The sequence below is a fragment of the Parus major genome, chromosome Z, assembly GCF_001522545.3.
Source record: "Parus major isolate Abel chromosome Z, Parus_major1.1, whole genome shotgun sequence".
Classification (NCBI taxonomy): Eukaryota; Metazoa; Chordata; class Aves; order Passeriformes; family Paridae; genus Parus; species Parus major.
In genome coordinates this window covers 50,710,159-50,738,072 of record NC_031799.1, presented here as the reverse complement: position 1 = coordinate 50,738,072, position 27,914 = coordinate 50,710,159, and the positions used below count along the sequence as shown (strand labels likewise).

Below are 27,914 nucleotides of genomic sequence, written 5' to 3'. Positions count from 1 at the left end.
AAGAGGCCCTACATCACAAGCACTGAAACTGCACGTAATTTTATAGTGGAGCTCTTTGGCAACATATAATCAAAAGATATGTGTATTTGTTACAGAAATCTGCAAAAGCAGAGTATGGGACTGGGGAGTAGTTTTAATATGGACCATTTTATCTACTGTTAAAATATTTTTATTTTAAAATAAAATGAAAGGTATCTATTTGAACCCTTTAGAATGTCATTATTTGCTCCTTAATGTCACAGAGCAAGTTCATGGCAAAATTAGTGATTGAAGATCTAGCACTTAGTAAATCCTTCTGGAGTAATGTTAACACTGCAGAGAGTCTGAGAGTTTGGCTGGACCTAAGGGGCATCCATAACTTACATTCATATCAACATGTGACTTATATATAGCAGTGAGATGGAAATACTTTAGGTATATAATACTTAGGGTAGGAAGACACATTTTTTTGGTCAGAAAGAGTAAAGGCTAACTTAAAGAGAACAAGCTGTACCTGTGAACCCTTTTGCACACGTGCAGTGGTAGCCATTCTTGCCATCAACACAGTGGGCTCCATTCAAACACGGACTGGAGCTACATTCATTTATGTCTTCCTCGCACAAGAGACCTTTGAACAGCAAGGATTAGTACAAGGCACGATCAAGACATGGTCACAGACTGTATGCAGCAGGGACTGGGTGTGGACAACGAAGCAATAACCCTACTTAGAGCATGACAAGAAGTTACTGAGAGCAGGTGACAGAATTACTTCATTGACTGCACTACTGCAACAGCTACACAGATCATCTGTGTTATTTAGATGCTGAAATCAAGATGAAAAGTGTATCTTTAAAATGTTTAAAAATACATCCAGCTAATGCTGCTATAAATAAATGTACTGTCATAAACATGAACAATGAGGGAGACCATTTCTAATGGAAAACACAAAGCTTTTTTTTGATAACAGAAAATTATCTCCTCAGTAGTTTATTTCCATATTTAGAAATCAGGTGCTGTTTTGGCCAGCTGTTCAAGTATGTTAGTTTCCCTGCAGATTGCAATACCTGCAATGTGCACGCAGGTGACAGTTAAAAACACAGAGAAAAAAATATAAGCAAAAGCCCACTCATTTATTCATAGGATTGAAGTAAAGCAGCCACATAAATGCTGTGTCTAGTTGGGCAGTCAGTCACACAAGCACTTTCCCTGTTAATATTTGCTAGTTCCCTAAATCTTATTCCTGTTTTCAGACCAGAGAAGGATACACACAGAAACACACACTGTCATACCCTGTCCTTGGAGGCTTGTCCTTTTATTTCAAAACCTATTCACATATAGTAGAACCTGACTCTAACCTGTAGATCATATTGTTTTCCTATTATAACTGGTAGTGGAATTACACAGTGCCTGTGCTTTGTGTTACTTACTTGGCACAGAAACCAAGCCTGTCTGAAGAAAAGCTATGAGGTGAAACAAAATACCTGAATATCCTGGTTGACAGTGGCAAACAAAGGTCCCAATGCCATCTTTGCATATCCCATTGTTTTGACAAGGAGATGATTTACACTCATCAACTTGTGTTTCACATTTCAAGCCTAGAATGCAAAATAGAGGACTGAGAACAGGAAGATAAAATGTAAAACTGTTCAGAGAAATGGATGCTATGACTACCTAATGTAAGAAAACATGATTAATTGCCTTCATTAGCAGATATTCAGGTGTATTATCTTTCCATTGGATTACACTTTAATACAGAGCTGAGACAAATGTTAGAAAGATGCGACACACATTGGGCAACAGACTGATCAGCTTCAGAGAGTGGTAATCAAAAGTAACTTCTTGATAACAATTGAATTATAAGACATCTCTTTGATTTGAAGCAACTGGGCAGCTAACACTGAAGACAAGTACAGGCTCCATAAAGGTGGAATTAGCTGTCAAGGCTGGAAATTTCTAGCTTTTGTTAATCATAAACATTGCCAAGTGATAGGATTTTCACATCCACAAATTCCATTAAAAGAAATCCCATTCAAAACCTTTTCTGCAAAACACAGCATAATTCAGTTAGGACATGAGGAAGTACCTATATTCTTATATATTCTAAGTAAGTGATGAACATTCCAATTATTTAGGCTATACTGAAATGCTTTGCTTCTTTATACTTCCTCCTTGTAAGGGCACCATGAAGTACTAGCTGCTTCACCTACTTCCCAGTTTTTTACCTGTATATCCAAGTGGGCATATGCAAATATATCCACTTCCCAATTGCTTGCATGTCCCATTATTGTGGCATGGTTCCAGAAAACACTCATGAAAGACCTGCCAAAGGCACAAATGATACAGCAAAACTGGCACACAATGCTCTAGTTTTAGACTGTATACCCCATCAGTCACTTTGGAAAGATGGGATAAAAAGTCACCAACATTAGCTTCTAGTTCCTCTTCTGTCTTCTCAGCATGCTAATCACTTGTGGTCTTTTCCTACTGAAAAATACCACAAATTTTAAAATTACCTTTTGCTTAGCGAAATCCCCTCAAAACCATCTGAGCTATGATTCACAGGTTATATGAAGCCATATTTATGTTCAGGTCCTCCACTTTGCATTCCCCTGTATCAGCTAATCACTTCCTGCTACTGGCCATCAGGTGACCTGGCAGGGAGCTTCACCATGTGGCATTATTTCTCCTGTTCTTGCAAACCTGAATTCATCAGGTAAATGGTTTACGTTTTACTTTTTTACATTTACACCTTGAGTAAATGGTCAGCTAAAACCATATCAATTTGTCACCTTTTAGAGGATGGTTCACGCCAAATTTGTCATGAGTCAGCTTTGCTCCTGTTTACACAATATCCCAAATTCCAATTCAATCAGAGCAGTCTTGTCAAGAGTTACAGACTGGGGGCGAGGGGGTGGGGGTAAGGAGGCATCTCCAGCAAACACTGTCACTAGACTAGTTTCACATGAGGACTTGCCTGTATTTCAGAGAGGTTACTCACAACAGAAGGGAGCTCTGCTTGCCTCCTCTCAAATGTACCTGTGTTACAATATGTAAACTCAGATTTTACATCTGAGACTTAAACGTCTGGTAGCATTTTCTGGAACTCAGCATATGGAAGATCTCAGATGACTGAACAAAGTCACCATACTTTTTCTAGATTGTCTGAACCTCTTCCATGCAGTTTAGTTTTCTTTTACAAATGTAATAAGTATTTCATACATCAGATGAAGGCTTGAAAACCAGAATTTAAGATTAACAGCAGATGCACTTCCTCTGTTCAATGGAAGTGCTTCTATGATTACAAAGAGAGCTTGAGTGTTCCTCTCTTAACCATCGCTTTCATCTCTTCAGGAAATAAAGTCAGCAAAAGAATTACAGTTAAAAAGGTCTTGTTTACTGCTGCATGAAGTGCTTTTTCTTTCATTTGAGATAACACTGGAAAATAACACTTGTTCTTACCTGGCTGCTGACTTTGTACCGCTTGCTGATATTTTCTGGGAAGGCTGGTACCATCATAATACTTTCTTCAGCTGCTGAAAAAGTAGAGCCAAAACCTAAAGAGTAAAGATATGAAAGTACTGTTAACAACACTGTGTAGCAAGGCCTCTATTCCATGAGGGCATTATAACTGCATGTTAGTAATGCACCTAAATATATTCTGAAATGAGTGAATTTGTGGGAATAAAAAGCAAACTTTACAGTATGCATTACAAAAATATGAATTTCTAAGGACACATATGTGCGTACACATAAAAGTATTTTGTGTTTTTATATACAAATACATGCATATACATATTAGTGTATATTTATATATGTTTCTCTCTATGGCATATGTTTTAGTACACATGGGCAACGTGCACACACTGCTTATGTATACTCTGTTTATTGAGCCTTGGCATGTATCAGAGTTAGTCTTAAAAACAGGGAACACCAGTAGGCAGAACCAGTTGAGAACTTTGCTGCTTAGAATTGAAGTCCCACATTTGTCCAGAGATTAAGTGGGATGCTTTCTGTTAAGACTACTTCTGGCTGTCCTTTAGATGTTTCCCTTACTCACTAAATCTAGCAGATATAATATGTCTTACTTGAGCAGTCTGTGATGGATCTGGCACCAATAACAGTTGTTGTTCCATAGAAGGGACAAGACAAGCAGTAGGACTTTCCTGGGTCTGGTTGATAGTAGTCTCTGGGACAAGGGTAGCAGGGTGTCAAACCTGTGCGAGAGAACTCGCCTGCAAGACATGGTACTGCAAGAGGAAAAAAATATTTTTGAGTGACCTGATCTTTGCACATCCACCTTACTTCCCTCCACCTCTTTTTTATCACTTTCTCTTCTCCTGTCATAGTCTCTTCTTAGACTTAAAAGGAACAGGATGAAATCTGCCAGGAATTCACAACTCTAGGAAATGGCAGTTTTCAATCTTTTGTGAGATGCCATGCTGTTTTCACAGGATTATGGAAATATCTGGAAGGTATTTAATTTTACTACTTTTGCTGCTCTGGGGGCAGCTTTTCAATGGAACTTCCCTTCTATATTTCACACCTTTTTTTTTCCGGTTGTTGTTCTTGGCTTTTTCCTACTTCAAGAAGGAGTAAGGACAAAGACAAGACTCTTTTACACCATGAATCCCTATAGATTGTTTCCCTGGGTATTTTTCTGGCAAAGCTTGCCAAAGACAATTGAGGAGAATTTCTTTGAACAAATTATGGAGCAAACTGTAGTAAAATTCAGAATTTTTGTACAGGAAACAAAGGAGAAACAATAGTGACAATTCCCTTTCTCTTCTGTAATGAAACAGATTTTATTTTCATTTAAGTACCCATCACATATATAATTTTATTCCTCATTATGTAAGAATCAGAAGGAAGATCACTGGTAACAGGCAACCTATAATTTTGCTGGGAAATGTTCCTTGGTCTACCCTTAATCAGAAGAGGAATTCAGTCTCAGGCAGATGAATTGGACTACATTAGCTGATGTTTAAATAGTAATTTAGACATTTTAAATATTTAGCTTAAAAAAAAAAAATCATTACCCTTTTTGTTACAAACCTCCACAAGCTGAGACATCCACTGCACCTCTTTTCACTGTTGATGTATTTTCTGGACAAGAGATGCAATTCCTGGATCCAAATGATGGCTGATATGTTCCAAGTGGACATGTTTCACATGTCTCAAGACCATTAGGTGAATATGTTCCCTGCTTGCACTGAGCTGTAAGGCAAAAAAATTCAGAAAGATTCAGCAATGTCCAACAGGACACATGGATCCTGATCTCTGAAAATAATGTTGAAATCACAGTCCACATCACAAGGAATTTTTCTTCTGGAGCATACTCTACTCTGAAGGACTTCATGGGTTCAAAGAGCAAATAAAAAGACACTTGTGGTAAGGTACTTGTAGTGCAATTGTGAATTATTACCCAGAGGATTCCCTCCAATCAGCCTCACTGATGATTTACTACAACTCAGTTACTCATTTTAATCAACAAAAATAATGGCAATAAAGACAGTAAAAATTAAATCAAACTAGGTATTTCCTTTTCATAAGAAGTCATGAACACATAATGGTTCTGTGCTGTTCAAGGCCTCAGCACTGTAGGGTGGGATGGAGAGGGACTGGCAAGGACGACAACAGAATTATTTTAAGTGTATTAGTGTCTGAAAAATGCAATCACAGAAATTAAATGTAGAACTGAAAGAAATTAAACAGAGCATCAAAGGCCAACTCTTCTCAAAACCTCTGCCCAGGCATCCTGCATGCTAGAGCAGTGATGAAAACTTAGATAATTACCTATGCATATGTATTAAGGTGCAATTAGGACTGCTCCTCATTTCACAGGCTAGCTTCATTCAGTGCTTCCACCATGGGGTCCAAAAAGGATGTCATCAAGAATTCAGAAGTGGCTGTCCAAATAAGATGAAAGTTCTTACCTTTGCACTCAGAGATGCTTCTAGAGTGTAGATACTCAGTATAGCTGCCAGATGGACAGCTTTTGCATTCCAGCTGCCCTTCCTCATCTTGATAGGATCCAGTCCAGCAGCTTTCACAAGTAAGATGCTCCAGGGAGTAATAGGTACCCAAAGGGCAGTTGACTGTAATGTAATGTTGGAAACCTAAGTTTCCCTCAGAGTGAAAAATCATACATACCACTCTTGCCCCTGGAGTTCCCATTTAGCCAAACAATGTTTTTATGAAATATGACTCCGTTCCTCAGCAGATAGGTATCTCTCTGGAACACTGCAAAGATTTAACTATACACAAGAAATGGAATTCAATTCCCTATCTTAGCTACACATCACTCGTAGGGCTAACAGGGTTAAAAAACTGCATACCAAGCACTGTTTTCTCTGTATCGCCAAGGATGGATATGCCTGATTTCCCCCTGGGAGTGGAATCCTGGGTACAAAGCATCCCTTTTCCACAGGCCTTGGTTAGGAACATAAACATCCTCTGGAAGTCAAACTGTGCAAAGCATTTTTGCAGTTTATTGTTATGGGAGACCACAAGCACTGGACTGTGTCAAATCATAACTCTGCAAACATCCTCTGAAACCTTGTTTTGCAAAAGGATTTTAAATACACATAAGAAACAAATCATTTGGCTTACCACACATTCTCCCTCTCAGCACAGAACCAGGCCTGCAGAAGAGAAAGGCCTTCTCAGTCTCCAGTGAGTTGGTGTCAGCTACAATGAGTTCAGATGCAAACTGAAAAGAATACATGGGTTCCTTATTGAGAGTTCTATTCAGCCTGTTTGTGATCGTTTCCAGAGTTTTAAGGAGCCGTCTCTGGTTTTCCAGTTCCAATGTATCATTCCTTTCATCAGGCAGTGGCACGCTAGCTGGAATATAAACAGCAAACACAGATTTTGCAGTCAGCACTTCCAGTGAACTCTGGAATTTATCAAGGGTGCACCATTCAAGCTTGTCAGTGGAAAGTGAAAAGGAGACCATGCGCAGAAAGCTCTCCATGAACACCAGGCTGTGATCTCTCCCTCAAGAAGAAAGTCTGTGACAAAATGGGGCTATGAATGTGTCCAGAGAACTGCCATCTACATCTTCACCAGGCTTCTGTGAGCTGAAGAAGTTTTACTGAATGTAATAAAGACACAATTTTTAAAAAGAAGGAAGAAGAGAAGTTCAGTGTCTTGACTTGTCTCACCTGTGATGTTAAATATTAACTTGATTTTTTGGTCAGTCATTGGAACATTCAGCTTATGTCTTTTGACCCGAGCAGGTGCTGCCTTTACAGAGGCAGAGAGATGCTTGGATAAGTCTTCTCCTTCTACTGCATCAACAAAATCACCATAGGAGTAATCCAGGTGGTTTGCTGTTCCCCAGCCAGCAGGTCCTGTGGGACATCAAGAAAAAAACAAAAAGAAAAGCAACATCATGTGGAAAATAAGTACCCCTACTTATTTCTAAAATACAGCTCCAATATAATCTGTTTGAAGCTACAGATGATATGTGTTGACTTTGACTCTGTACAAGTGGCTACTGTACCCGCATTTTACTAATGAAAAATCTTACTGCTAACTGATATCCTACAGGTCCTGAGTATGGTGAAATCAGTCAAAGCTTTAAAGAACTAGTTACAAAAGTTACATGTTGCAATTCTTTCTCTTCCTCTGTCTTGCATGAACCCTCACCTGGCACCATCACCATCAACTTCTTCAACAATTCCATTTTACCCTTGATTCCACTTGTTGCTTACTAATAGACAGCATAGCCTTTGCCATGCCTCCATTGCATCTTTGTCTAACAACTCCTGGACAGTTATAACATTGTCTGGCCTCTCAGAAAAGGCATCACCTTATGTGTGTATTACCCCCAGACAGCCATCTCTTGTTACGCACAGTGAGGCAAATCCACCCTTGTCTAATGTCCTTCATCACTCTAATATGATTTCAGTCAAAATATTTTCTTCTACTTTTTCATAATTACAAAATCTAGAGGGATGCAGTCTATTTCATTGATCAAGATTATTTTTTAAAAGACGTGAGGATAGGAAAAAAAAAAATCTGCCAACTTTCTGTTAGCATCACCAACTGATGTGTCAAACAACACCAAGATTGTGTTTTATTTACAGTGGTAACTAGGACAAGTTAACCCCACAGTTTAATATTGTGTGAGAGTTTTGCAATTAGTTTTCTAAACTGCTGTCTCTTATGCCTTGGGGAGAGAGCTCTCCTCTCCTGCTTCCACAGTGTAAAATTATGAGAAACTCCTGAAAAACAGCAACAAGGTTATTCTGGTAAGAGGCTGACATAAACCAGAAGGGAATAGGATGCTACATTCCATGTCTGTAACACTCTTTTTTTCACATGCCTTTACAGATTAGTTCCAGCTGTCATCAGCATTCATCCTCACCCTGATGACAACTGCAGACTGAACATCCAGGCCTGCCCCATGTCTGAACACAAGCAAATGATCTGAGTGAAGCATTATAAAAGGTGAGTATAAGCAGGAAGTTCTACCAAATAGAACTCCACTGTAAACCTGTGGAAGAGACACAGTCCTATGACAGATTCTGATGTGGATCTGCCAAAATGGCTCCTGCTAACACTGGTAATGTAAGTTATCCACTTTCATCTTTTCTGCTCTCAGCAACCCCTATGGGACTCAGAAAGGCCAAGAATAACAGCAGTACAACAGGGAGACTAAGCTGTTCAAAAATGGACTGAAAATGACAACTTACTTACTTTGGCATAAACCAGAGTGGGGACAGCCACTAGGATGGTTATAGCTTTCACTCTGATATAGCCACAGTCATGGTGCAAAATCTGCCCTTCCATGCAGGAAGTATTTTCACAGCAAATGGGCCAGCTTAGGTGCATATAGCTTTACGCAGTGAGGACTCTGTGCAGATCTGAACTGGCATCACAGATGCTCTTCATTTTCTGAACAATCTCCAAATCTAGTTATTGTAGCTTTTCAGTATTTTGGTTTTAAACTGCATGTTTTTGAGAAGTTCCTTTACTCTAGGCTAACCAAGCGGGTTTCTAGGAGTGTGTGTGTGCATGTGCTTTTTATCCCTCCCCACCATAAGGCATCCCAGGAAATTTTCCTCCATATATAAGAAGTTGCATCGATACAAGACATCAAAGAGTTCCACAACATTTTTATAAAGCCTTTATGTAATTGCTTATTATCTTATGAGTACCACAATTACTTAAAAAAAAAATCTCACTAAAGACATTGTGGCAGGAATCATGAGCTTTAAACCTGGATGGCTAAGAACCTATGGAATCAATAATTACCAATGGCAAATCCATTTTCATAATCATAATTATATTCCAAGCAGTGCTTCTGTGTCTGATCTTCCAATCTGCAGTCAATATCATCGACATCATTACAGAATGATGGGACCTTTCAACATAAAGAAGAATGACTTTAAAAACATAAAACCACATAGCCCTCTCCCCTGACTTATAAAAACTTCTAATTACAATGTAAAGTTCTGTCACTGACACTAGATTTCCCCTTTCGTGTCTCTGATAGCCCTGGACAGGTCTGCTAGAAGACATATGTTTTATTGATACAAGTTGGAAATAAGAAAGCAAGAGATTGCACAAGTACAATCTCTTCGATACATAAGATTTTTTAAAGAAAAGATGTCAATTCATTACTCTTACAATTAATCACTCTTGCGCACCAAGTCCCAGAATACAGAAATAAATTCAGGCATTTTTCTCCCTGCTGAAGAGGACTGGAGCACCTGTGTTTTTTTCCAGTTATGTTACTTGTAATTCTGTCAGGTTTACAACAATGCTGTCACTTTTTTCTAGGTATCAAACCTTACTTCTTCATATCCACCTCTCTCTACCCATGGAAAGGGACTTATGCACCCAAAGATCTCAGAGAAGAGTGAAAAAAATCTCAGGAGGACAGAAATCCCATGCCACACAACAGAAATCCCATCACACAATAGAAAACTCATCAGAAACATTTCTGATATTGTTTATTTTTTTCCCTCCACAAAAACAGTGGAAATGGATTACATAAGAATAGATAAATGCATGATTTTTGATAAAGTACGCATTTTTTGCTTTTTCCAGAAAGGTTTCAAGCAAATTGGGCCATAGGCCATGTTTTGAAATTGTTTTGTTTTGTCTATATCAACTTTTATTTGAAAAATGTTCCTGCCCCTTCATTCCTACTTTTCACATCTCTGGTAGAGTTTCAAATTCTTGAGAATAGGAATAAACATATTCAAGACAGCTTTTCTGAATGTTTTTCCAGACCATTGCATTTTGATGTAATTGCTTGGAAAGGTCACTACCCATTTTTTCCTTATTATCTTTTACTTGCCAATAGGAATGCTCCAAGCACTGGAACCTGGTGGTACCAGGGAAAGAAACAGAAATAAAACCATTCAAGATTTCTCTACTGGAAAGAACAAACCTGAATCAGGGCAAGAGAATAACAGACATTTATGTTCAAGTGTTAGACATTGCCTGACATGTCACCTAAGATGTTACTGACATATGTTCCAAAGTTGCATGGGTTTGCCCATTTATCTGTGTGTGCTAACAATGTTTTTTAGTTAGGAGACAACCTTTTTGTAGAATATGGGCTATGTTCTGCAAAATACCTGTAGATGCCCAGTGATCTCTGCTAGAAAAGATGATGTTCCACTAGGCCTGGACATCTACTCTTGGGATCAGAACGTCTGATGTTCTGCTGCTTCTACTTTTCAGCTGAGGACAGATTTGTGGATTGACAGGGGAGATTGTGATATTGAAGTGGAAAGCAAGAGCCATGGCAAAGAAGAAAGATAGGGCCTCTTCAAATTCAGTATCATGCATTTAATGATAAGAGTGAGAGCTCAGAAACTCATGAAACCTGAGCAGACCACTGCTACTGGATTTAAGTGCCTGGATGTACACACCAAACATCGTACATATGTATGTTCATTCATACTATTTGGTTATATATTATACACATTCTATATAAAATGCATTTATTTTATGATCACATCCAACTTTCAGAAACAGCATTGAGGGGACAATTGATTGGGAGTTTCAAAACTGCACAGGTTCTCTTTGGAAGCCTACTGAAAATCTACAAGCTGCAGATCCCTAAACTAGTTGGACACTTGCATAAATTCTGTCCCATACAAGTCCACATTGAAGACTGAACTGAATTACATTAAAATGCCAGTGAATCATATTTTAAAAAAAAAAATAACTTGTCCCCCTCTGAAAAAGCTCAGATTTAACTTACAGACCTCTGCTGTTAATTTCCTTGTACAAAATTAGTTATTTGGAAAAAGTACAATATTTTTCAAGAAGTATGTAAAGGGAAGAAGTATTTACTAACCTACCATTTTACCAAGTGCACTCTGAAATGCATCAGTAAAGCTGTTTAGGAGATTGTTGTCATCACATCGCGTTGCTTTGTAGAGCATTTCAAAGGATTTGAATCCATGGTTTGCAAAACGATTTACTGAAAATCATTGGAGGAATAAATGTTTACTGATCAGTGCAAGAGCTTCAGAACTAAAATCAAGACATTTTAGGCCAAAACTGGAATGCAAGAAGGTAAGAAGCATAGTCTTTCAATCAGCAATCCAAATGGATCACTTACATCTCAGTCAATGATACAACTCTTTGGAAGGCATGAAATTTACTGGAAAAGTTATAAGAACTGAAAACTCAGGTCACTTTTCTACTTCAGCATTTTCCTAATGGAAGAAACCTATGAACTGTGAACTAAACTCTCTGCCAGCTTCTGAGAGGAAGGCAATAAATATAAAAGCCTTATTACTAATGCTGCTAGACTAAATACAAAAATTCTTATCCAGAAATTAAGCAAAGTTCCAAAGTGTCCAAGTTATGGATTTTGTATTGGTAGCTCTGAAACACAACTCTCATTTGTTCATAACTGAAACACTGATCTTTTATTGCTCAAACCAAGAAATTTACTCTGATGGAAGTGGATGCAACATGGTTGCAAGACTGGCTTAAAATGTAGTTCTAATATATTCATTATAAAAATGTCACCAAACATGGAAAATTCCAGCACTTAAGTTTCACATGTGTCCTTCTCAAAGAAAACACATAAACTCTACTAATCTGGTGGTAATTAGAAATGTAAGCACAGCACACACTATGCATTTCAATCAGTAAATTGCAAAGACTGTTGTATTTCTATTAAAATGACACTGATAGTGTTAGCAAACCGTTTCAATTAACCTGTTTGCTTTGCCATCTTTGCTATTTTGTGATTCCTGTGACTGAAATTCACAGCTATTTTTGTGGTTTAGACAGCTTCTTAAATAACATCTTTACAGACTTCCAAGCATTATTTCACAATATTTTTAACAAGCCAGAGGCAGAGGACAAAGAATATTTTTTATAATTAAATAGAAGTCAGGTTTTCTACAATATTTTCATTTGCTTTATCAATAAATAAAGTGTTTCATGAGTTATAGATTCATTTTAGTAACAGTAAGACTTACAAGAGCAGCTAGGCCACTCTGGAGAATAAGGTGGCTTCCAGAGACCATCATCATATGCACAATAGTAGTTTTCACTTGATCCTTCTGCAAAGCTGTAACCCTCTGCACAGTGCAATGAGCAATTAACTCCTGCTTCATCTGATGTGCATATAAAATCACCATTCACAGGCTCAAAGGAAACTTCACAGGGAGAACCTATGAAAAACACAAATATTTAAATATTGATTAATGTGGTGAAATAAGTGATCCTGCATGAAAACAGCACTGACAGGATTTCCAGAAGTAGCTAGTATTGACTTGATCTTGCCTCTGTTGAACCATATGGAAGTATTATTTGCCATATCTATAAAGTCAGGATCAGGCTACTGCTAAATAACTCTCAAATTCTGCCATTGCAATTGGAAAACTAGAAACGTGAAGACTTAAAAAAATGTTATACGTATGAAAAACTATTTACTAAAATAATCTAAAATATCCATCTAAATTTTCACACAAACTTTATACAATGAATTCTAGTAAACTATATTACATCTGAAATTCTGAAATGAAATATTATGTTTTCTGCAATATTGCAACAACGTATGAATTAGAATCATCTTAGGATAACCTCATAACCTCAGCTATGACTCGTTTTTCAGGCCAGCTGTGAAGGAAGTTGTGCATGTCCGTAAATACTATGTCACAAACACTGAACCACAAAAAGTCTGAGATGGTATAGACCTTGATAACAATGCCAGTTCTAAGCACTGGCTGGTCCTTGCTAAGATTTAGAGTGAATCACAGACTAGCACATTCATCTGCAACTTACCTTTCCTGAAAGCTAGAACCAAAATTCCAGTCTGCATGATTTTAAATTCTCCCTTCACTGGCAGATATTTTTATACTGATGTCCAACTGAGACGTAGAAAGTAGAAAGCAGATATAAAGTAGATTTTTCATTATTAATAATTTATCTGCCAAATTACTGTATGGATTTTTAATGAGAAAGGGAACCGTGGGGAAGAGATGTCTATGCAATAAACAAAATACAGTAGTACATCTATAGGTATAGGCATATTCCAAAATCTAGAGTGTTTTATTATCTGCTGCAGTATTTGCATGTACTTGGAGAAAAATTGGAAGAAAATTTTCTTTTTAACACAGATTTGAAACTAGATTTGAGTAACAACAATTAATACATTTCACATGGTATTGCAAAAACTCTAAGTTTTACTGCTTAATGAATCATAATTTCCATGCTTTTGTACATAATTTGAATTTATAGAACCAAATTCACTGCTGTGCCACTTCAGCCATAGACAATTTATTTGTTGGTACGAGAAAATATTTTGGCTGCCTTCAAGTTACCTCAATATAAAATGGGAATAACTGAATGAGGAGGTGGAGCAATCTTGTATCCTTCACGATATTCAGCTAAAACAATGCCAGGTCTTGGCCAGAATTTGAAGAAAAACACACCTTTGATGACAATGTGGATCTCACATGTCCTGTTATTGCCAGAAGGATCCACAGCTGTGTACTGGACTGTTGTCTCTCCTTTGGGAAAGAGGTCTCCAGGTGCATGACTCCTAGTGATAGTCAGTGGACCGCCTGGAAGAGTTAAAAGCATCAGTAAATGAAAGAGTGTTGCTCATACCCAACCTTGACAAATGCAAAAGGAGAAGGCAGCAAATCTTCAAAATTACGTGTCCTTAAAAATAACCAAGTAAGAGGAACTTCAGCAAATCTCAAACTCCGAGGGATCAAGGGTAAACAGGTGGAGTTCCTTAGCCTTCCACTGTTACATGTATGTTTTGGGGAGAACTATCTCACCTGAATTGTCTGAAAATTCTGGTTCTTCCCATGTTGCTGGGTAGTCATTCTCTGCTGCTTGCATGGGTGGTGGAGATCTGCACCTGTCAACTACAGGAGGTTCTGTGTCTGCAGAATTTGAAAGGACAGCATGACATTAGCTTACAGAACTACACTCAAATAGCATCTATAACCAGAACAGCAGCTTTAATTTCATATTGGAAGATACAGCAAAGGTGCACACTTGGAAGTTGCTGCAATTGGAAGATCCTGAGCAAACAGGTAAGAGTAATTATTCTGCTGAATGCATGGTTTCTGCAGTGTTTGCCTTCTACAGAGCAAACCTTGGCCTACCTGCAGGACTCCTGAATAACACAACAGTCTGACAGAAATCCTTGAATAATGATTTTCATCAGTAATATGTGTGGACTTTGGAAAATTTCTTAGAGTCATTCAAGAATTAAATAGAGATTTGTGATGAAGGCAATAACTGACAACACAATAAAACATTTAATAAACCACTATGAAAAGTAATCTTAGGAGTCAGAATAAAATACACCCCAAACTGAACATTGCAAGCAGTGACTGCACATATGCAAAGCCTTTATGGAGATGACAATACTCCTGGGCTTATAACTGCACATGTAAAGGCTACTATGACTCACAATCTCTGCACAAATAAGAAGGTTCAGCCATAACAGACAGCCTTTCCAGTGATTTTTACCACCACTTACCAATAACCTTGACATTGAATGTGCACCTTGCTTCATTGCCTGACTTATCGGTTGCTGTGTACGTAATGTCAACTTCGCCAATTGGGAGAAGAAATGGTGGTATGTAAGCAGGGGTAACATGAACTGAGACCTGTGATAGGAAAACACCCATCATTTAAAAGCCAAAGCTGGTTACTAATCATGATATTCATGTTTCAAATAGTGGACAGAATAGTATCCTTCAATGACAAGCCCCTTCATGCTGAATGCAAATAGCCTTTTAATGTTATGAGGATGGACTCTACAGCAGAGTCCTCTATGTCCCTTTTCAAGTCTGCCTTCTTTACAGCAACAGGGATTTCCCCAGTCAGGATGTGGACTCTGAACTGGTGCAGATTACAGCACTTTGCATAAAGAAGATTCCATACTGACCCTTCTTTGTCAAATGGGACTGAAGGCACACTGTGTCAGCTTAGAATTGTCTGATTACAATTCTCTGCTGCTGCAAGGGCAGCAGACCTGGGAGAGGACTGGAGCAGACATTTGTGGGCCCTAAGTACTTACATACCCAGTTTTAATCTATGCATGTGTATGAGTTAATAGCCCACAGATGCTTCAGTATGGCACCTGGCTTCTATAGTTCCCCAGCAGAGCTATAGTACCAGGCCATAGCTATTCCACAGAAAATGATGTGTGAACTTAAATCTCTTTTACTGTGATTGCTCAGTTTCCTAGTGCAAACAACTCCTGCATTAAAAGCACACAGAGACTCACTGCTCCTCTGCTGACTCCTGATAAAGCATTCAGTTGCTGTAACTTGATCATGCCTGAGCCTGCAGGGAATGTTGCTCTTTATGAAACAGCTCTGGAGCAAGTTTTCCTGGTAGCTCCATTTCCAGACCCCCTGACATGTATAGTAGCCAATGGCCACATTTCTGAACTTTGCACAGGAAAATCAGATTTCTCTTTCTAATCCAGGAAGCTGAAATTAGTTTTTACATATCACAGTGTGTACTTGTTAGCCCCTTAGATTAATGAACTGGTTTAGTTCCTTCTGAGATGAGTTTATTAAACTTATTCACATTCTAAGTGCTCATTTTTAAAGCAGCTGTCTTCATATTATAAACAAGGGCACATTCTTTCTTTTGACCACATAAATTAACCATATGAGGTTTTACACACTGAAACTCTATGCAGTACTCTGTGACTGTAAAACTCTAATCAAGACAGAAATTGCTGAATTCTCAAGATACAGACTTTCTAGGAGATTTTTCTTCTGCTTATCAGAAGAAAGAAGTTCTAGTGGATCATAAAATTAATTGAAATCAGAAAGACTGACTCCAGTTAAATAGATAAATATTTTGACTTGCCTCTTCACCAGAGTTATCCTCAGCTGTTGGTACCTGCCAGCTGATATTAGCAGAGTTATGGTGTTCCAGAGTCACAGTCTCAATATTGTCCGGGCAGTGAATCCGAGGCGCTTCAATATCTAATCCAGAAAAAGACAGTCTGGTTTTATATGTGGTATCACAGAAGTAAAACCTTATAACCACTCTTTTTCTTACTGCCTGGAATATGTACATATTTTTCTCTGCCCCTTTGTAATTCTTGCCTAGAGAGTCACACCTGAATAGTAAATTCTCCCGCAGAAAGGACTGATTTTTGCTGTATTTTTGTTTATCACTGAGCACAATGATATTCTGGTTTCTACATAGAACCAAACCCCAAGCAATAAATAAGAATACTTTTTTTTTTGTTACCCATACCCTCCTTCTCTATCCTTTCCCTGTACAGACACATGCAGATGAAAACAGTTGTTTCTGACAATCAGCGACTAAAAATCCTGAAAGTATTTGTGACATGATATAGATACCATGGACAAGACAATAGTGACTCAAATTCCCTGGACCATGCTGTGGAACTGACTTAAAAGTAGCAGTGTCAAGAATTCAGGCAGCAGTTGCTGGAAATGTTCCTTAATAAGCTCCTGTTACAAGGTATTATGTAGGACAAATGGAGTCTTCTTGTGACATGTGACGATGCCAGATGGTTCCAGAGGACTGGTGGTACAATATGGGTAACACCACCACCAACAAGTGGTGTGTTACTACACCTCAAGTTTCTCTGACAATCTTGAAGTGCTTCTTCAGTTCCCTGGCACAGGGCCTCACAAAACATTTGTGGTCAGGGGACTTTATCACTGTAGTGCTTGATAAATGGTCTCTAGAATGATAAGACAAGGACACATTTGGCTCTGAACTCATCTATGCCCAAGAGGCTTTAAAACAACTCAGAACTGATATCACTTATTTTTATTATGAAATAGTTCCAGTAAAAACATAACTCAGGCAATTAAATTACATAATTAAGAATGCAAAGCAATAAATACATGTGATTTTGCCTTCCTTTGAACCCATTCAAATGAAAACTTTATTTGAAATACACCCTTATAAATAACTGCCACTTATGGTTCACACTCCCTTGACCACAGCCTTCAGGCTGGGGCAAATTCCATTTAAAAGTGAAATTCTCTAAAAGGACTAATAATAAATAAATCAGAAAGAAAATGGCTCTTTTGAACTGGCCAAATATGCTGGCAGCAAAACAGAGAAAGACAATAACAAGAAACAAACAATTGAAATACAACTGCTCATTCTTACTCAAAAAGAATAAGCTTCAGAGTTTCTCATTGCCTCCTACATTAGGGGTTTCTGCACTGCTAATATCTAAAAGCTTGGACCCAAGCCATGCCATTTTATCTTGATCTGAACACTTCAGCTGGTGCTGGAATCCCATCAAATATTAAAAACTGTGGTTTTGGCCCAGGTTTACACAAGAGATTCAGAAAAACAATGTGGTACATCACAAAATTGGAAACAGTATGTTTAAAGAGAGAGACAAAATCTTTCTGTCCTGTACAGAGAAAAAAAGCCTCAATTTCTGTAGTGACCTGGAATGATGACTGGTGTAAGTTTTTTGTACTGTTCCATCACCCAGTGGCTGGCAAAGGCCCCAGTTTTTGGGGGAAGAAATAATTCTCAGAGCACAATAGTTCATGAAGAGGTGAAGAGCATATTCCCAGAAAAACTTCTGTTTTTATCCTACTATAATCCAAAGCCAGACCCTTCCCAGTTCAGTTATCCATGTGTGTAAGGGAATAAATAACCTAACACTTCTGGAAGAGGTGGGTAAATATGGCAGAACCATACTGAAATGCATGTCACTGTCTTCTGCTCAACTTTACACTCTCAGCCAATACACTTGGTGTTAGTGAATTTTGGCCTTAACTCTTGTGCATTGTTGCTTGGGGCATGTCAACAGCCATAGCCACTCAAAGACAACCAAAATGAAGATTTCTCTATAGTCTGTCTATCAGCCAGGGCTTACACAGATGGTACAGCTCTGCTCTGGCCACAGAGTTTACATAAACTTGTGCTAAACCAGTAAGGACAGTACTACCATTATTATTTTATTAGAAGTGTGGGTTCCATTTTGAATATCTTTAAGCTATGAGCTTTCACCTCTACTTTGAAATTCCAAATTTACCTGCATGTCACGCCTTTTAGCAGGCAGCTTCCTAGCAACTGAGAGATGGAGCCCAGGAAAGGCACTTGATGATGATGACTACAAGAGGACACTCAGGGGACCTCAGAACTCCACGTTTTTATTACAAGGTACAAGTAAATCTGACAGGCAAACTGTAAATGTACAGACAATACTTCTTATACACTGTTTAAGTTGTGCTTTCCCCAGCTGAAGCCTGCCCTCACTCAGTTATTTGCTGTGTGCTTCCCTTCAATTCTGCACTCATGTATACACAGACATGATTTTGTACTGGTCTCTACCTTTACACAGAGCTTCCTGGATGTTTGCACTCCATCTCCCAAATGAAATGCACCTTATTTCTTCTCTAGCTCCAGACAGGATGAATCCTTGGGGACAGCTCAGCTGGCACACAGTCCCAGAAATGGTGGGCTCCAGCCCACATGTGGGAGGGAGAACTGTCACACCTGCTGGTTTCTGGAGGATGGGACAACGCTTTTCTGCAAGAGAGCAGTAGGACATGACTTAGACAGAACCAAAAGACACATTCAAACAAACCTGCAAAAAAGTCATATGGACAATCAGTGGGAACACAAAGTACACAGTCTTTTCAAGAGTCTTTAGGGGTATGAGTGCACCAAAACATTACAACCTGATGTAACTTTGCTACTTGGCTTTCAGTTCTGACTAAAGTAAACAGCAGCCAGTTTATCAGGTCTTCTGTTTCCCTGCTCACACTCTTCACTGAAATAGAAATGTGGTAATTTTCACGCACATCCACTATATCTCACTCTCTAGATTAGCCTTTTTTTTTTTTTTTCCCTTTTCTTCTTTTCCTTACAACATCATCTTTCATGCTTGCTTTGCAGTTGCATTTCCTTGCTTCTATGAAAACTAGACCATAGCATGAGAGAGAGACTAGAAGAAGTATCTGTAGCTTTCTACATCTTCTATACTGTATCTTGAAATAAGAAAGGGAGAAGAAGAAGGATACTCTGCCATGAACTCTTTATAGGTTAGGGATATGACACATGATTTTGCTTACTGCATTCCAAACCAAATGACATTGGACTTGGTCTTGTCTGTGCTCAAAACAGCTGGAAAAACTCAGAGTGATCATAGGAAGCTGAGCTCTGTAAGATCAGGAAGGGCTGATGGTTGCTTAAAGGTTTAAAATGGAAGTTTTGAACTATTTTACTATTTTACTAGCGTTCACTACAAATCCTGAAGACCCCTTTCATCAAGGCAAAAACGATGATGTATTTAAACAGGTTCACAAAAGCTTTGTTCCGTTTTTAAGCTGTTGTTTTTAGGAATGTTATTTTTACTTCAAATATGGGGACATAAACAAAGAGGGCAAAAAGGGATATCTCATGGATGTGGTTTGTACACTTTCAGTACTGTTTCTTACAACAGCTAACAGGCAAACACACAAGAAAAATGGTTCCTTATTCAGGGGAAGAAGACTATAATTTCTATAAGTATACAGAAAACCTTTTATAACTTGTCAGTGTAGAAATCAGATGGGTCTTTATACCAAGAGAACACAAAAAATAACTCAACCCAGCTACACAGAAGGGAAGCTCTACTGAGTTCTTAGCAATGGTTTAATGAAACAAAAGTGATTCACATTCAAAATACTTCACATTCCTTTTCTCTCCTCTCGTTTCCCAAAACATGCAGCAAGTAACTGAAAACTGTTTTTTATGCATGAAACAAATTTAAAGATTCCAAGCATTCCGTGTATTTCCTGAAATTGAAACCCTCAATAGTGAAATGTTTAAAAGCCCAAGCAATTAGTAACTGCACCTCATTTCAATAGGACTCACAGGCCACAAACACTTCTAACACATTTGTATAGTTCAGGCAGATACTGTTGGCTATGCAAGCTGGAACAATTCCATCAGGAAAAAAAACCCTAAACCCTAAGTTTTGCTTGCTCACCACATGCAAGTTACTGACAAATAGCAAAAAAGATCACAAATTTTAAAAACAGTATTTGTAGAGGCAAGCTAAAAGCAGGAAAATGTATGTTACTCTGGGAACAAGAAGAGAAACTGTGAAACATGTAAGCATGAAAAGAAGAGAAAGTTGCAGCTCTCTGGGAAGCAAAACCAGCTGGGCCTCTTGCTTGAGACACATCCAGCTATACTAGAAAAGTCTTAGTAAAGCAGAATCCTGAAATGTCTAACAAAAATCAGGATAAAATTTGGTATAACCAGCACAAAGGAATTTCTTTTAAGTAGGACAGGAAAAGCAGCTGTAATAGAGTTGTTTAGACTCTTTTATCTGTGCTCAGCTCCAGAATTTGATCAAGCTGATCCAAAAGTCTGGAATTCATTAAGGGTAGAGGGATATCCATGCCATTAGTTATATTGATAGGGAATTAATAAAGATATATTTCTAAGGAGACACAAGAGCCCGCTTTCACCTGCAACTACCTATGATGAAACACAACACTGTATTACAATTCTCAACGTCAAAAAGAACTTGACAAATAAGATTACAAAGCAAATCCTCCTCCTTTCAATTCCTTTGCCAAGATTGTTTCAGGAAAAAAATCTGGTCAGCTGCAATCAGAGCCGTGAACTAGTACTTCTTTCAACGCTAGATGGCATCAACACCCTGGATGTCATTTGTATTTTTACTTCACTAAACCTTGAACAAAGAAAGGAGAAAAGCATCTTGCATAATTTATCGATTTTAAAGGGAATGATACTAAACTTTTGCTAGTAGGTGGGAAACACAGGAGCATGGCAATGGAACTTTCCTGGTTTTGTTTCTTACCCCCCTAAACCGGACAAATGACAAAGCTTCACTTTTCAGCAGGTATCTTGTTTGTCAACCACCTATAAAATATATGTAGCTTCCCCAGAAGTAGCTCATTGCTAACAATACCTTTAATAAAAAAGACAAAAATTGAAAACATATGTAATATCCAAACTTGCATTACCTTCCAGTCTCTTGGAAAGGGATGCACGAAACAGACACCACAGAAGTGACTGTAAACAATCCAGGAAATGTTATGGTACAGTGTCAATTACGGTTACACATGGCTGTGCTACAGTCTCAGTGAGCTAACTTGCAAATATGGCAAACATTTCACTGATGAGCAATCAAACTGAAAAGCATTCAGAAAACTAGCTAGAAGGATACGCTGAGGTCCAAGAAGTCTGTTTCAAGGTAACAGACTGAAGACAACTCTGTTTCAGTTTTCTAACAGAAGGATATGAAATTAATAAATTATTAATTGCAAATGCCTAAATCTAGCAGAATTTCCTGCTAGATTAGCTTTTATATAGCAGATTGTAAATAATTGGAGCTATTTGGACTAAAAATAAACAGACAATACCTCCACGGCAATGATGATCATTCAGAAAACATGTACAAAGGGTAGCTTCAATCTTCAAGAGGAGGATACTATATTGGTGTTCTCATTTACACCTTTCCCTGAATACAATTCCACAGATTTATGTTGAGCCAGAATTTCAGCAAGCTTGTTCTAAAGACCTGTCACAACAAGAAGCGGCAGAGATGCTTCCTAGCTAACACTCTTTCCTTTCTGACAATCAAAGGTAACTTTCTCACTAAATTTTTCAGACTCAGCAAAAATAAGATATTGCCATGGGTAATCCAGGAATTGAGGCAATATTGTATGGTGTGAAGAAATCTTCTGATAGAGAGTAGAGCTGGATTTTATTAATCAAAATGCTAAGCTAGGAAGGATGAATTCAACTGATGAGTATGGTTAATCTTCTAATTATAATATGCCAACCGGATTTCAGAGTCCCTTCCTTTTGAAGTTAATTGATGCTTTTCCACTGATTTTAACAGAAGAAAGATTAGGATCTCTTAGCAAACTGTCTTGTTAAATTAATTCTTGTGGATTATTTTCATATTTTCAGAGAATGTACTTAGAGTTAGAAATTTAAGCTTGTCTCACACAAAGTCCACATTTTTAAGACTGCAATAATTTACTGTTGTAAAGAAATAGCCAGAGGTTCAAGTGAAGTCACCCTATTGGCACTGCTTTTACTGGATCCAGATGACATATACTTCACCCTCACTTTAGTCAGCACTGGATCAACTCCTTTATTGCTGGACTTTGGACTTGTACTTTTTTCTTTCTTCAGTCTATGCTTGGCAGTGTTTCAACTGTATTTCATCGTCATGTTTTTCAAAGTTAATTCAATACCTGTCACCAGACCTAAACAGATAATTCTGAAAAATACAGTCCTTTATTTTTGGAATAGCAACCCATGCCCACATATCCCTGCACAGCTGGTGTGACCTCTGAATCCTAACTCGGAGGTGCTTAGCTCCTAACTTATGTAAACTCTTATTTCCTTGCTGTGAGTCCAGTGGAAATGACAACTGCTGCACCTTTAGTCAGCACTCTCAGTGCCTGGCTAACATAAACTAGCCCTTGCCTGCAGATCAGCTTTAGCTGTATGGTGATAACTCAAACTGCTGGTTGCTCATGTTTAATCCCTAGAGCTACTGCTTCTGTTTCTTGCTGTGTGACAGTGTCTGACACTAACGAGATACAACAGCCTTTCAGTAATCAGTATTCCATGTTGTATTTAAATTATAATTTGTCCACTTTCTCCATTTACAAATTCCTTTGCCCTTCCCCAACTTCTAAAAGTTGTATAAAGCATCCATAGACAAATTCTCATTTGTATCCTAGCTTCACCAGTTATAAAAATATGAAGAATTTCTCTTCTGTGACAGCATGTCAGAAAAGGCTGCACTCTAACATGAACAGAGTTAGATCAGATACCTACCCACACACTTTGGTTCCTTTGAATCCCACTGAGAGGTTCCCTGGCAGGTGAGTTTGCTGTTTCCTTCAATTTCATAGCCCTCATTGCAGGTCACAAAACATACTGTCTTATAGGAAATATCAGCTGTTGAACAATTAATGTGTCCGTTTTGAGGAGATTGAAGTCTGGGACATGTTCGAACTGCAAAGGGAAAAAAACACCAGTTCACTCTCAGCACAGTGGAGTTACACTACTCTGCCCAGTTTTTCAGAGGTAGGAGAACACAAAGAGAGCACAGATTTTTTCCAAAGGCTTGATACCTTCCTGAAACACTCTTACATAGAATGTATGAGGTTGGGCACACACTTCCAAGCTCACCTAGGTATGACATACATTCTAACTAACAAACTAACTGTGCAACACTGGTACACAGTGCTCAGCCTGAGCGGGTAATGTCTGTCAGCCTTCAAAACAGCTGCACACAAATAGAATCCTGTGGAAAAGTGTGTGCTCTTAGGAGTTTCTAGTCTCCAACAATGTCTGAGAATTTTGGAGGGATTTCAAACTGGTATGGGCTGAGTACATACCAGGGAACAGGATAAGAGCTTATAAACAGGTTGGATGAGAGTGTCCTGGTACTCAGGAATTTTCTCAGGCATTGTGGACTGCATTCACAGAATACAGACATGTGTAAGCCTTGGCAAGTCAGAAGAGAAGATGCTCAGCATGCTGGAGGAGACAGAGAAAGGAGGAAGGAGTACAAACCATTTATATGGCTTGTATACCAGGTCCATGAGAGATGAAAAGGAAAAAATCAGGTTGTTATTGAGACCCTTTCAGGTGTCAGGCATGGAGACAGTCCTGGCTGCTGCTTAGCACAGAGACTTTTCTCCTGTAATGCCTTGCAAACACTGAAAGCAATGTACTTCCAAGGAGAATGCAGTCCTGTGCAAGATGTGTATGATATTTCCTGTGCAGAAATGGAAGCAGAGAAGTAAAGTATGATCATCAGATTGTCTTATAGTTTTACTGTTGAATCCTGATGCTGCAATCTAGCACAAAGCTACTCCGTAATTAAGATAGATCCCAGAAGAAAGTAAGTTACCTCTTGTAGTAAGAAAAATGTAGCAATGGTATGACCTGGGTTTATGTCCTCACGTTTCAATGTCATAACCCAAGATTTTATAGTAGGATGTCTTTCCTTTGTACTGCCCTTTCAGTGCAGATCCTTTTCAGCTAGGATGCCATGCTCCAGCATTTGTGTCCTTGGTCCCTCCCAGACAAAACTTTGAACTACATACACACTGCCTGGCCTTTGGGTCCCTCAAGCAACTAAACTGTCAACTGAGTATGTGATGATGATACAACAATAACCAGCTACTGGCTTTCCAAAATGAGTGGAAAACTCTGATTTTAAACTGATAAAAACACATAAGGGTAAATGGTGTAATTGCTCAAAAGCACGACTAAGAAGACAGCTGTTCCTTAAACTCCTAGAATCACAGAATGGCTGCGGTTCGAAGGGGTCACAGGAGCATATCTGGTCCAACCTCTCTGCTCTACATTGGTCATCCCAGAGCACATCGTACAGGGTTGTGTCCAGACAGTTTTGAGTATCTCTAGTGAGGGAGACTCCGCAGCCTCTCTGGGCAACCTGTTCCAGTGCTCAAGTCACTGTCACTGTAAAGAAGTTCTTTCTTATACTCAGGTGGAATTTGCTGTGTATCAGTTCCTGCCACATTGCCTCTTGTTCTACTGCTTGGAACCACCAAGAAGAGCCTGGCTCCCTCCTCTTCAGACACTTATATACTTTGATAGGAGCCCCTCTCAGTCTTCTCCAGGCTAAAACAGGTCCAGCTCTCTCAGCCTCTCATCCCTTCCTCACAAGAGGAACTCAGTTCTCACTTGATTGTTTTCCACACCTTTTGATTACCTTGCTGGCAGGACAACCTCTGATGATGGGTGGTTTCAGAGAGCTGCTTCTCTGCTGTGATTTGGGAAGCTACTTTTACCAATTAACCTAATCTTGTTCCTGCCAGGCAGGAAGCAAAACATGACCTCCTCTACAAGTGCACTCAAAGGGAAACCAACTTGGCAGCCTCTCCTTTCCCCAGCAATTGCACACAAGTGGACACCACTAGACACCTCAAACTAATTAATGGGCATGTAGGCTGAAATGAGAATCTGCTTCAAATGCAAGCCAGCTCTGTAATTACCATTAACTGCACAGTCTCTGAAAGCTACTATCAACACACATTAAATTATGTTGTGGGGTTTTTTTTGAACAGCTATGTTGGCACCTAAGTGGAAAAAAAGTAGCAAAACCTATGTATATGGGATAAGAAAGAAGGAAAATAAGCCATCCAAGTGTACCTAATATATCTTTGTATTACCACTGTCTCATGTTTACTTTTCAAAGGTACTACTACTCTTGTGCTTGCATACACACAGACATTTTTTAGGAAGTGTATTTAAAAACAATTTTGAAATGCTCATTTTGTGAGGCACCCTCAGCTTCAGAGCAGCTTCATAAATGCAGTAACTTTACTCTAGTAGGGGGAGCAGGAAAAACATATTTACAGCTGAATCTCACGTGCTTTATCCACAAGGAAGTAGGCTTTCTCATTTAATGTTTATACAGAAGTAGAAATACCCAATCTGCAGTAAAAGAGAGGTAAATTCTACCAGAGTCTACTACTTAGGAAGCCTGAATGAACTAAGAGCACTGAGGAGGCTCTTGTAAATGTTAATGTGCCTACAGAAAAAGCAGCCCCTTCACTTCCTGCTGTCTAGCCATTTTTTCTGGAAGGATGTAGTGCTCTTGCTTCTTCAAGTGTTTCAGTGTTCACTCTTACTCAGTGTCTCAGCAGGGCTCAGGCAGAAACCTGGCAGAAACCTGTACCTGAGCCCATGTTACCTCAGTCATGGTTCCAAGCATTAAACCCATCATGTTAAACCCACATTAAACCAACCCATCCTCTTATCAGTAACACATTCTCCATGAGCAAGAAACACTTCCATCAAGCCATTGAAAACAGCAACAACAATAACAGTATATTCTGCTTGCTCTGGGGTTTCTCCTAATAATTTTTTTTTCTGGATTAAATATATGGTTTGCAGTTGTTTTTTCCCCTGGGTCACTGTTAATTGCATGACATATGATTGCATTAATCATTTTCTAATAGCACAGCAGATTTTAGCTAGCAAAAGAACTGAGGAGTATTTAATGTCAAAATCCAAAGCAGTGGAAAAGGATTTCCCTTCACTCTCTTCTTCCTAATTTATGTGATAAAACACTCTTGGGATTAACAAGACAGCTATAAACCATGCCTTTGATCTCGCACCCTTTCATAGTCTGAGAGAATCAAGACTAGCAGATCCAGCACATCTAGCAGTGGGATTTTTGATTTATTTATTTTTTTTCAAATTGGAAGTCTTCAGTATGATGGACAATGGCACAAACAAAGAAAAAATATATCCTTCCAATGCTTCAAAGGATATTAGCTCAATATCAAGACAGTATCTCAAGGCAGACTTTCCCCTCACCTTCCAAATTCTCTGTTAAAGAAAGATCACACCCCAACACCAAATAGGAGAATTCCTTTAAATGCTCCAGCAGGATTTTCAAGTCCTGGAATCTTCCACTTCTCCATGAAAGAGAAGATGAAGGATCCCTTCTTTGTTGCTGACTGCAGCTTTTCCCAGATTTTTTGCACAAAGGCAGGCTGTGTGACAGTGGTTTGGACAGAGGGTGCTCTCTCCCAGTATCTCAGTCTGCCTGAAGCAGCATGCTTCAGCCTAAGTTTTGACTGCTGGAAAGTCCATGGCTCTAAGTTCTGCTACCCAAGATACCCTCATAGTACTGGCCACCAATTTATTTTCTATTGAAACCTTCTCCTCTTGTCACTGGAAGCTAAAAAGGAAACCTAATATTTCTGGGGTTATTTGAAGAAAGTTCCTATAAATCTAAGTTGAAGTAAACTGCTACATGAAGAGTGTCCTGAGAGACTGATCTCTAGCTCAGATTCCTCCTTTCAGAACCATAAGCTGCTGTTTCTTTCAGGGCTGTAGTGTTTGCTGTACTGTCACAAAGTGCTAATTCCTTCAAAGATCAATTCTGCCTTTTTCCCTGAACACAAGGCCAGGACAAGAGTTACAGAATGAAATGGTGTTTTTTTATTTACTAGCTTCCAGTGCAGCACACTAATGCCAAGGGCATTCAAGTCAAATTAAACACGCTGAGCTGCATCTTGTGGCTGTTGAGAAGAAAAGGGCTTCTATCTGATTTTTTTTGGTTCTCTCCTTGGAAGACAAACCAGGCAGACATACAGGCATGGGATTCCAGTTTTCATCCTAATCATCCAAAACCCAAACTCAGGCAGTTTTGTAGCAAATCAAAACTCTGTTCTTATCAGAAAATCCAGAAATAATGCTTTTTCAGGATGTTCTTTCTTGTGTCTCCTCCCTTTCACACCTTCTGTTTTTTTCTGGCTGACACTCTTTTATAGTGAACTTCTAGGGTATTATCAGTCATTCCTTATTGAAATTCTACTCAAAATTCTTCTGAAGACCCTGCTCAAGTCCCAGGCTTTCCTATATTTGGTAAGAAGAAATTATAAGAAAATAAGGAATTCTTCCATGACTAATGTCTCCCAATG

The 27,914-nt window shown here is 38.7% G+C and overlaps 1 protein-coding gene across 1 annotated transcript in view; it reads right to left on the bottom strand.

Annotated features, from left to right (window-relative positions):
• The window catches only part of SVEP1 (sushi, von Willebrand factor type A, EGF and pentraxin domain containing 1), a 118,944-nt gene that overhangs the window by 50,626 nt on the left and 40,404 nt on the right, over positions 1-27,914 (bottom strand). Inside the window, exons 6-23 of the mRNA XM_015614961.3 lie at positions 23,278-23,457; positions 18,793-18,990; positions 16,318-16,436; positions 14,969-15,098; positions 14,256-14,363; positions 13,902-14,033; positions 12,444-12,638; positions 11,307-11,428; positions 9,241-9,349; positions 7,143-7,331; positions 6,589-6,822; positions 5,913-6,074; positions 5,032-5,193; positions 4,065-4,226; positions 3,439-3,533; positions 2,202-2,298; positions 1,461-1,574; positions 494-607 (exon numbers count right to left, since the gene is read on the bottom strand). Of these exons, the coding sequence (XP_015470447.1) occupies positions 494-607; positions 1,461-1,574; positions 2,202-2,298; positions 3,439-3,533; positions 4,065-4,226; positions 5,032-5,193; positions 5,913-6,074; positions 6,589-6,822; positions 7,143-7,331; positions 9,241-9,349; positions 11,307-11,428; positions 12,444-12,638; positions 13,902-14,033; positions 14,256-14,363; positions 14,969-15,098; positions 16,318-16,436; positions 18,793-18,990; positions 23,278-23,457 (2,622 nt within the window). The remainder of the gene's footprint in view (positions 1-493; positions 608-1,460; positions 1,575-2,201; positions 2,299-3,438; positions 3,534-4,064; positions 4,227-5,031; positions 5,194-5,912; positions 6,075-6,588; positions 6,823-7,142; positions 7,332-9,240; positions 9,350-11,306; positions 11,429-12,443; positions 12,639-13,901; positions 14,034-14,255; positions 14,364-14,968; positions 15,099-16,317; positions 16,437-18,792; positions 18,991-23,277; positions 23,458-27,914) is intronic.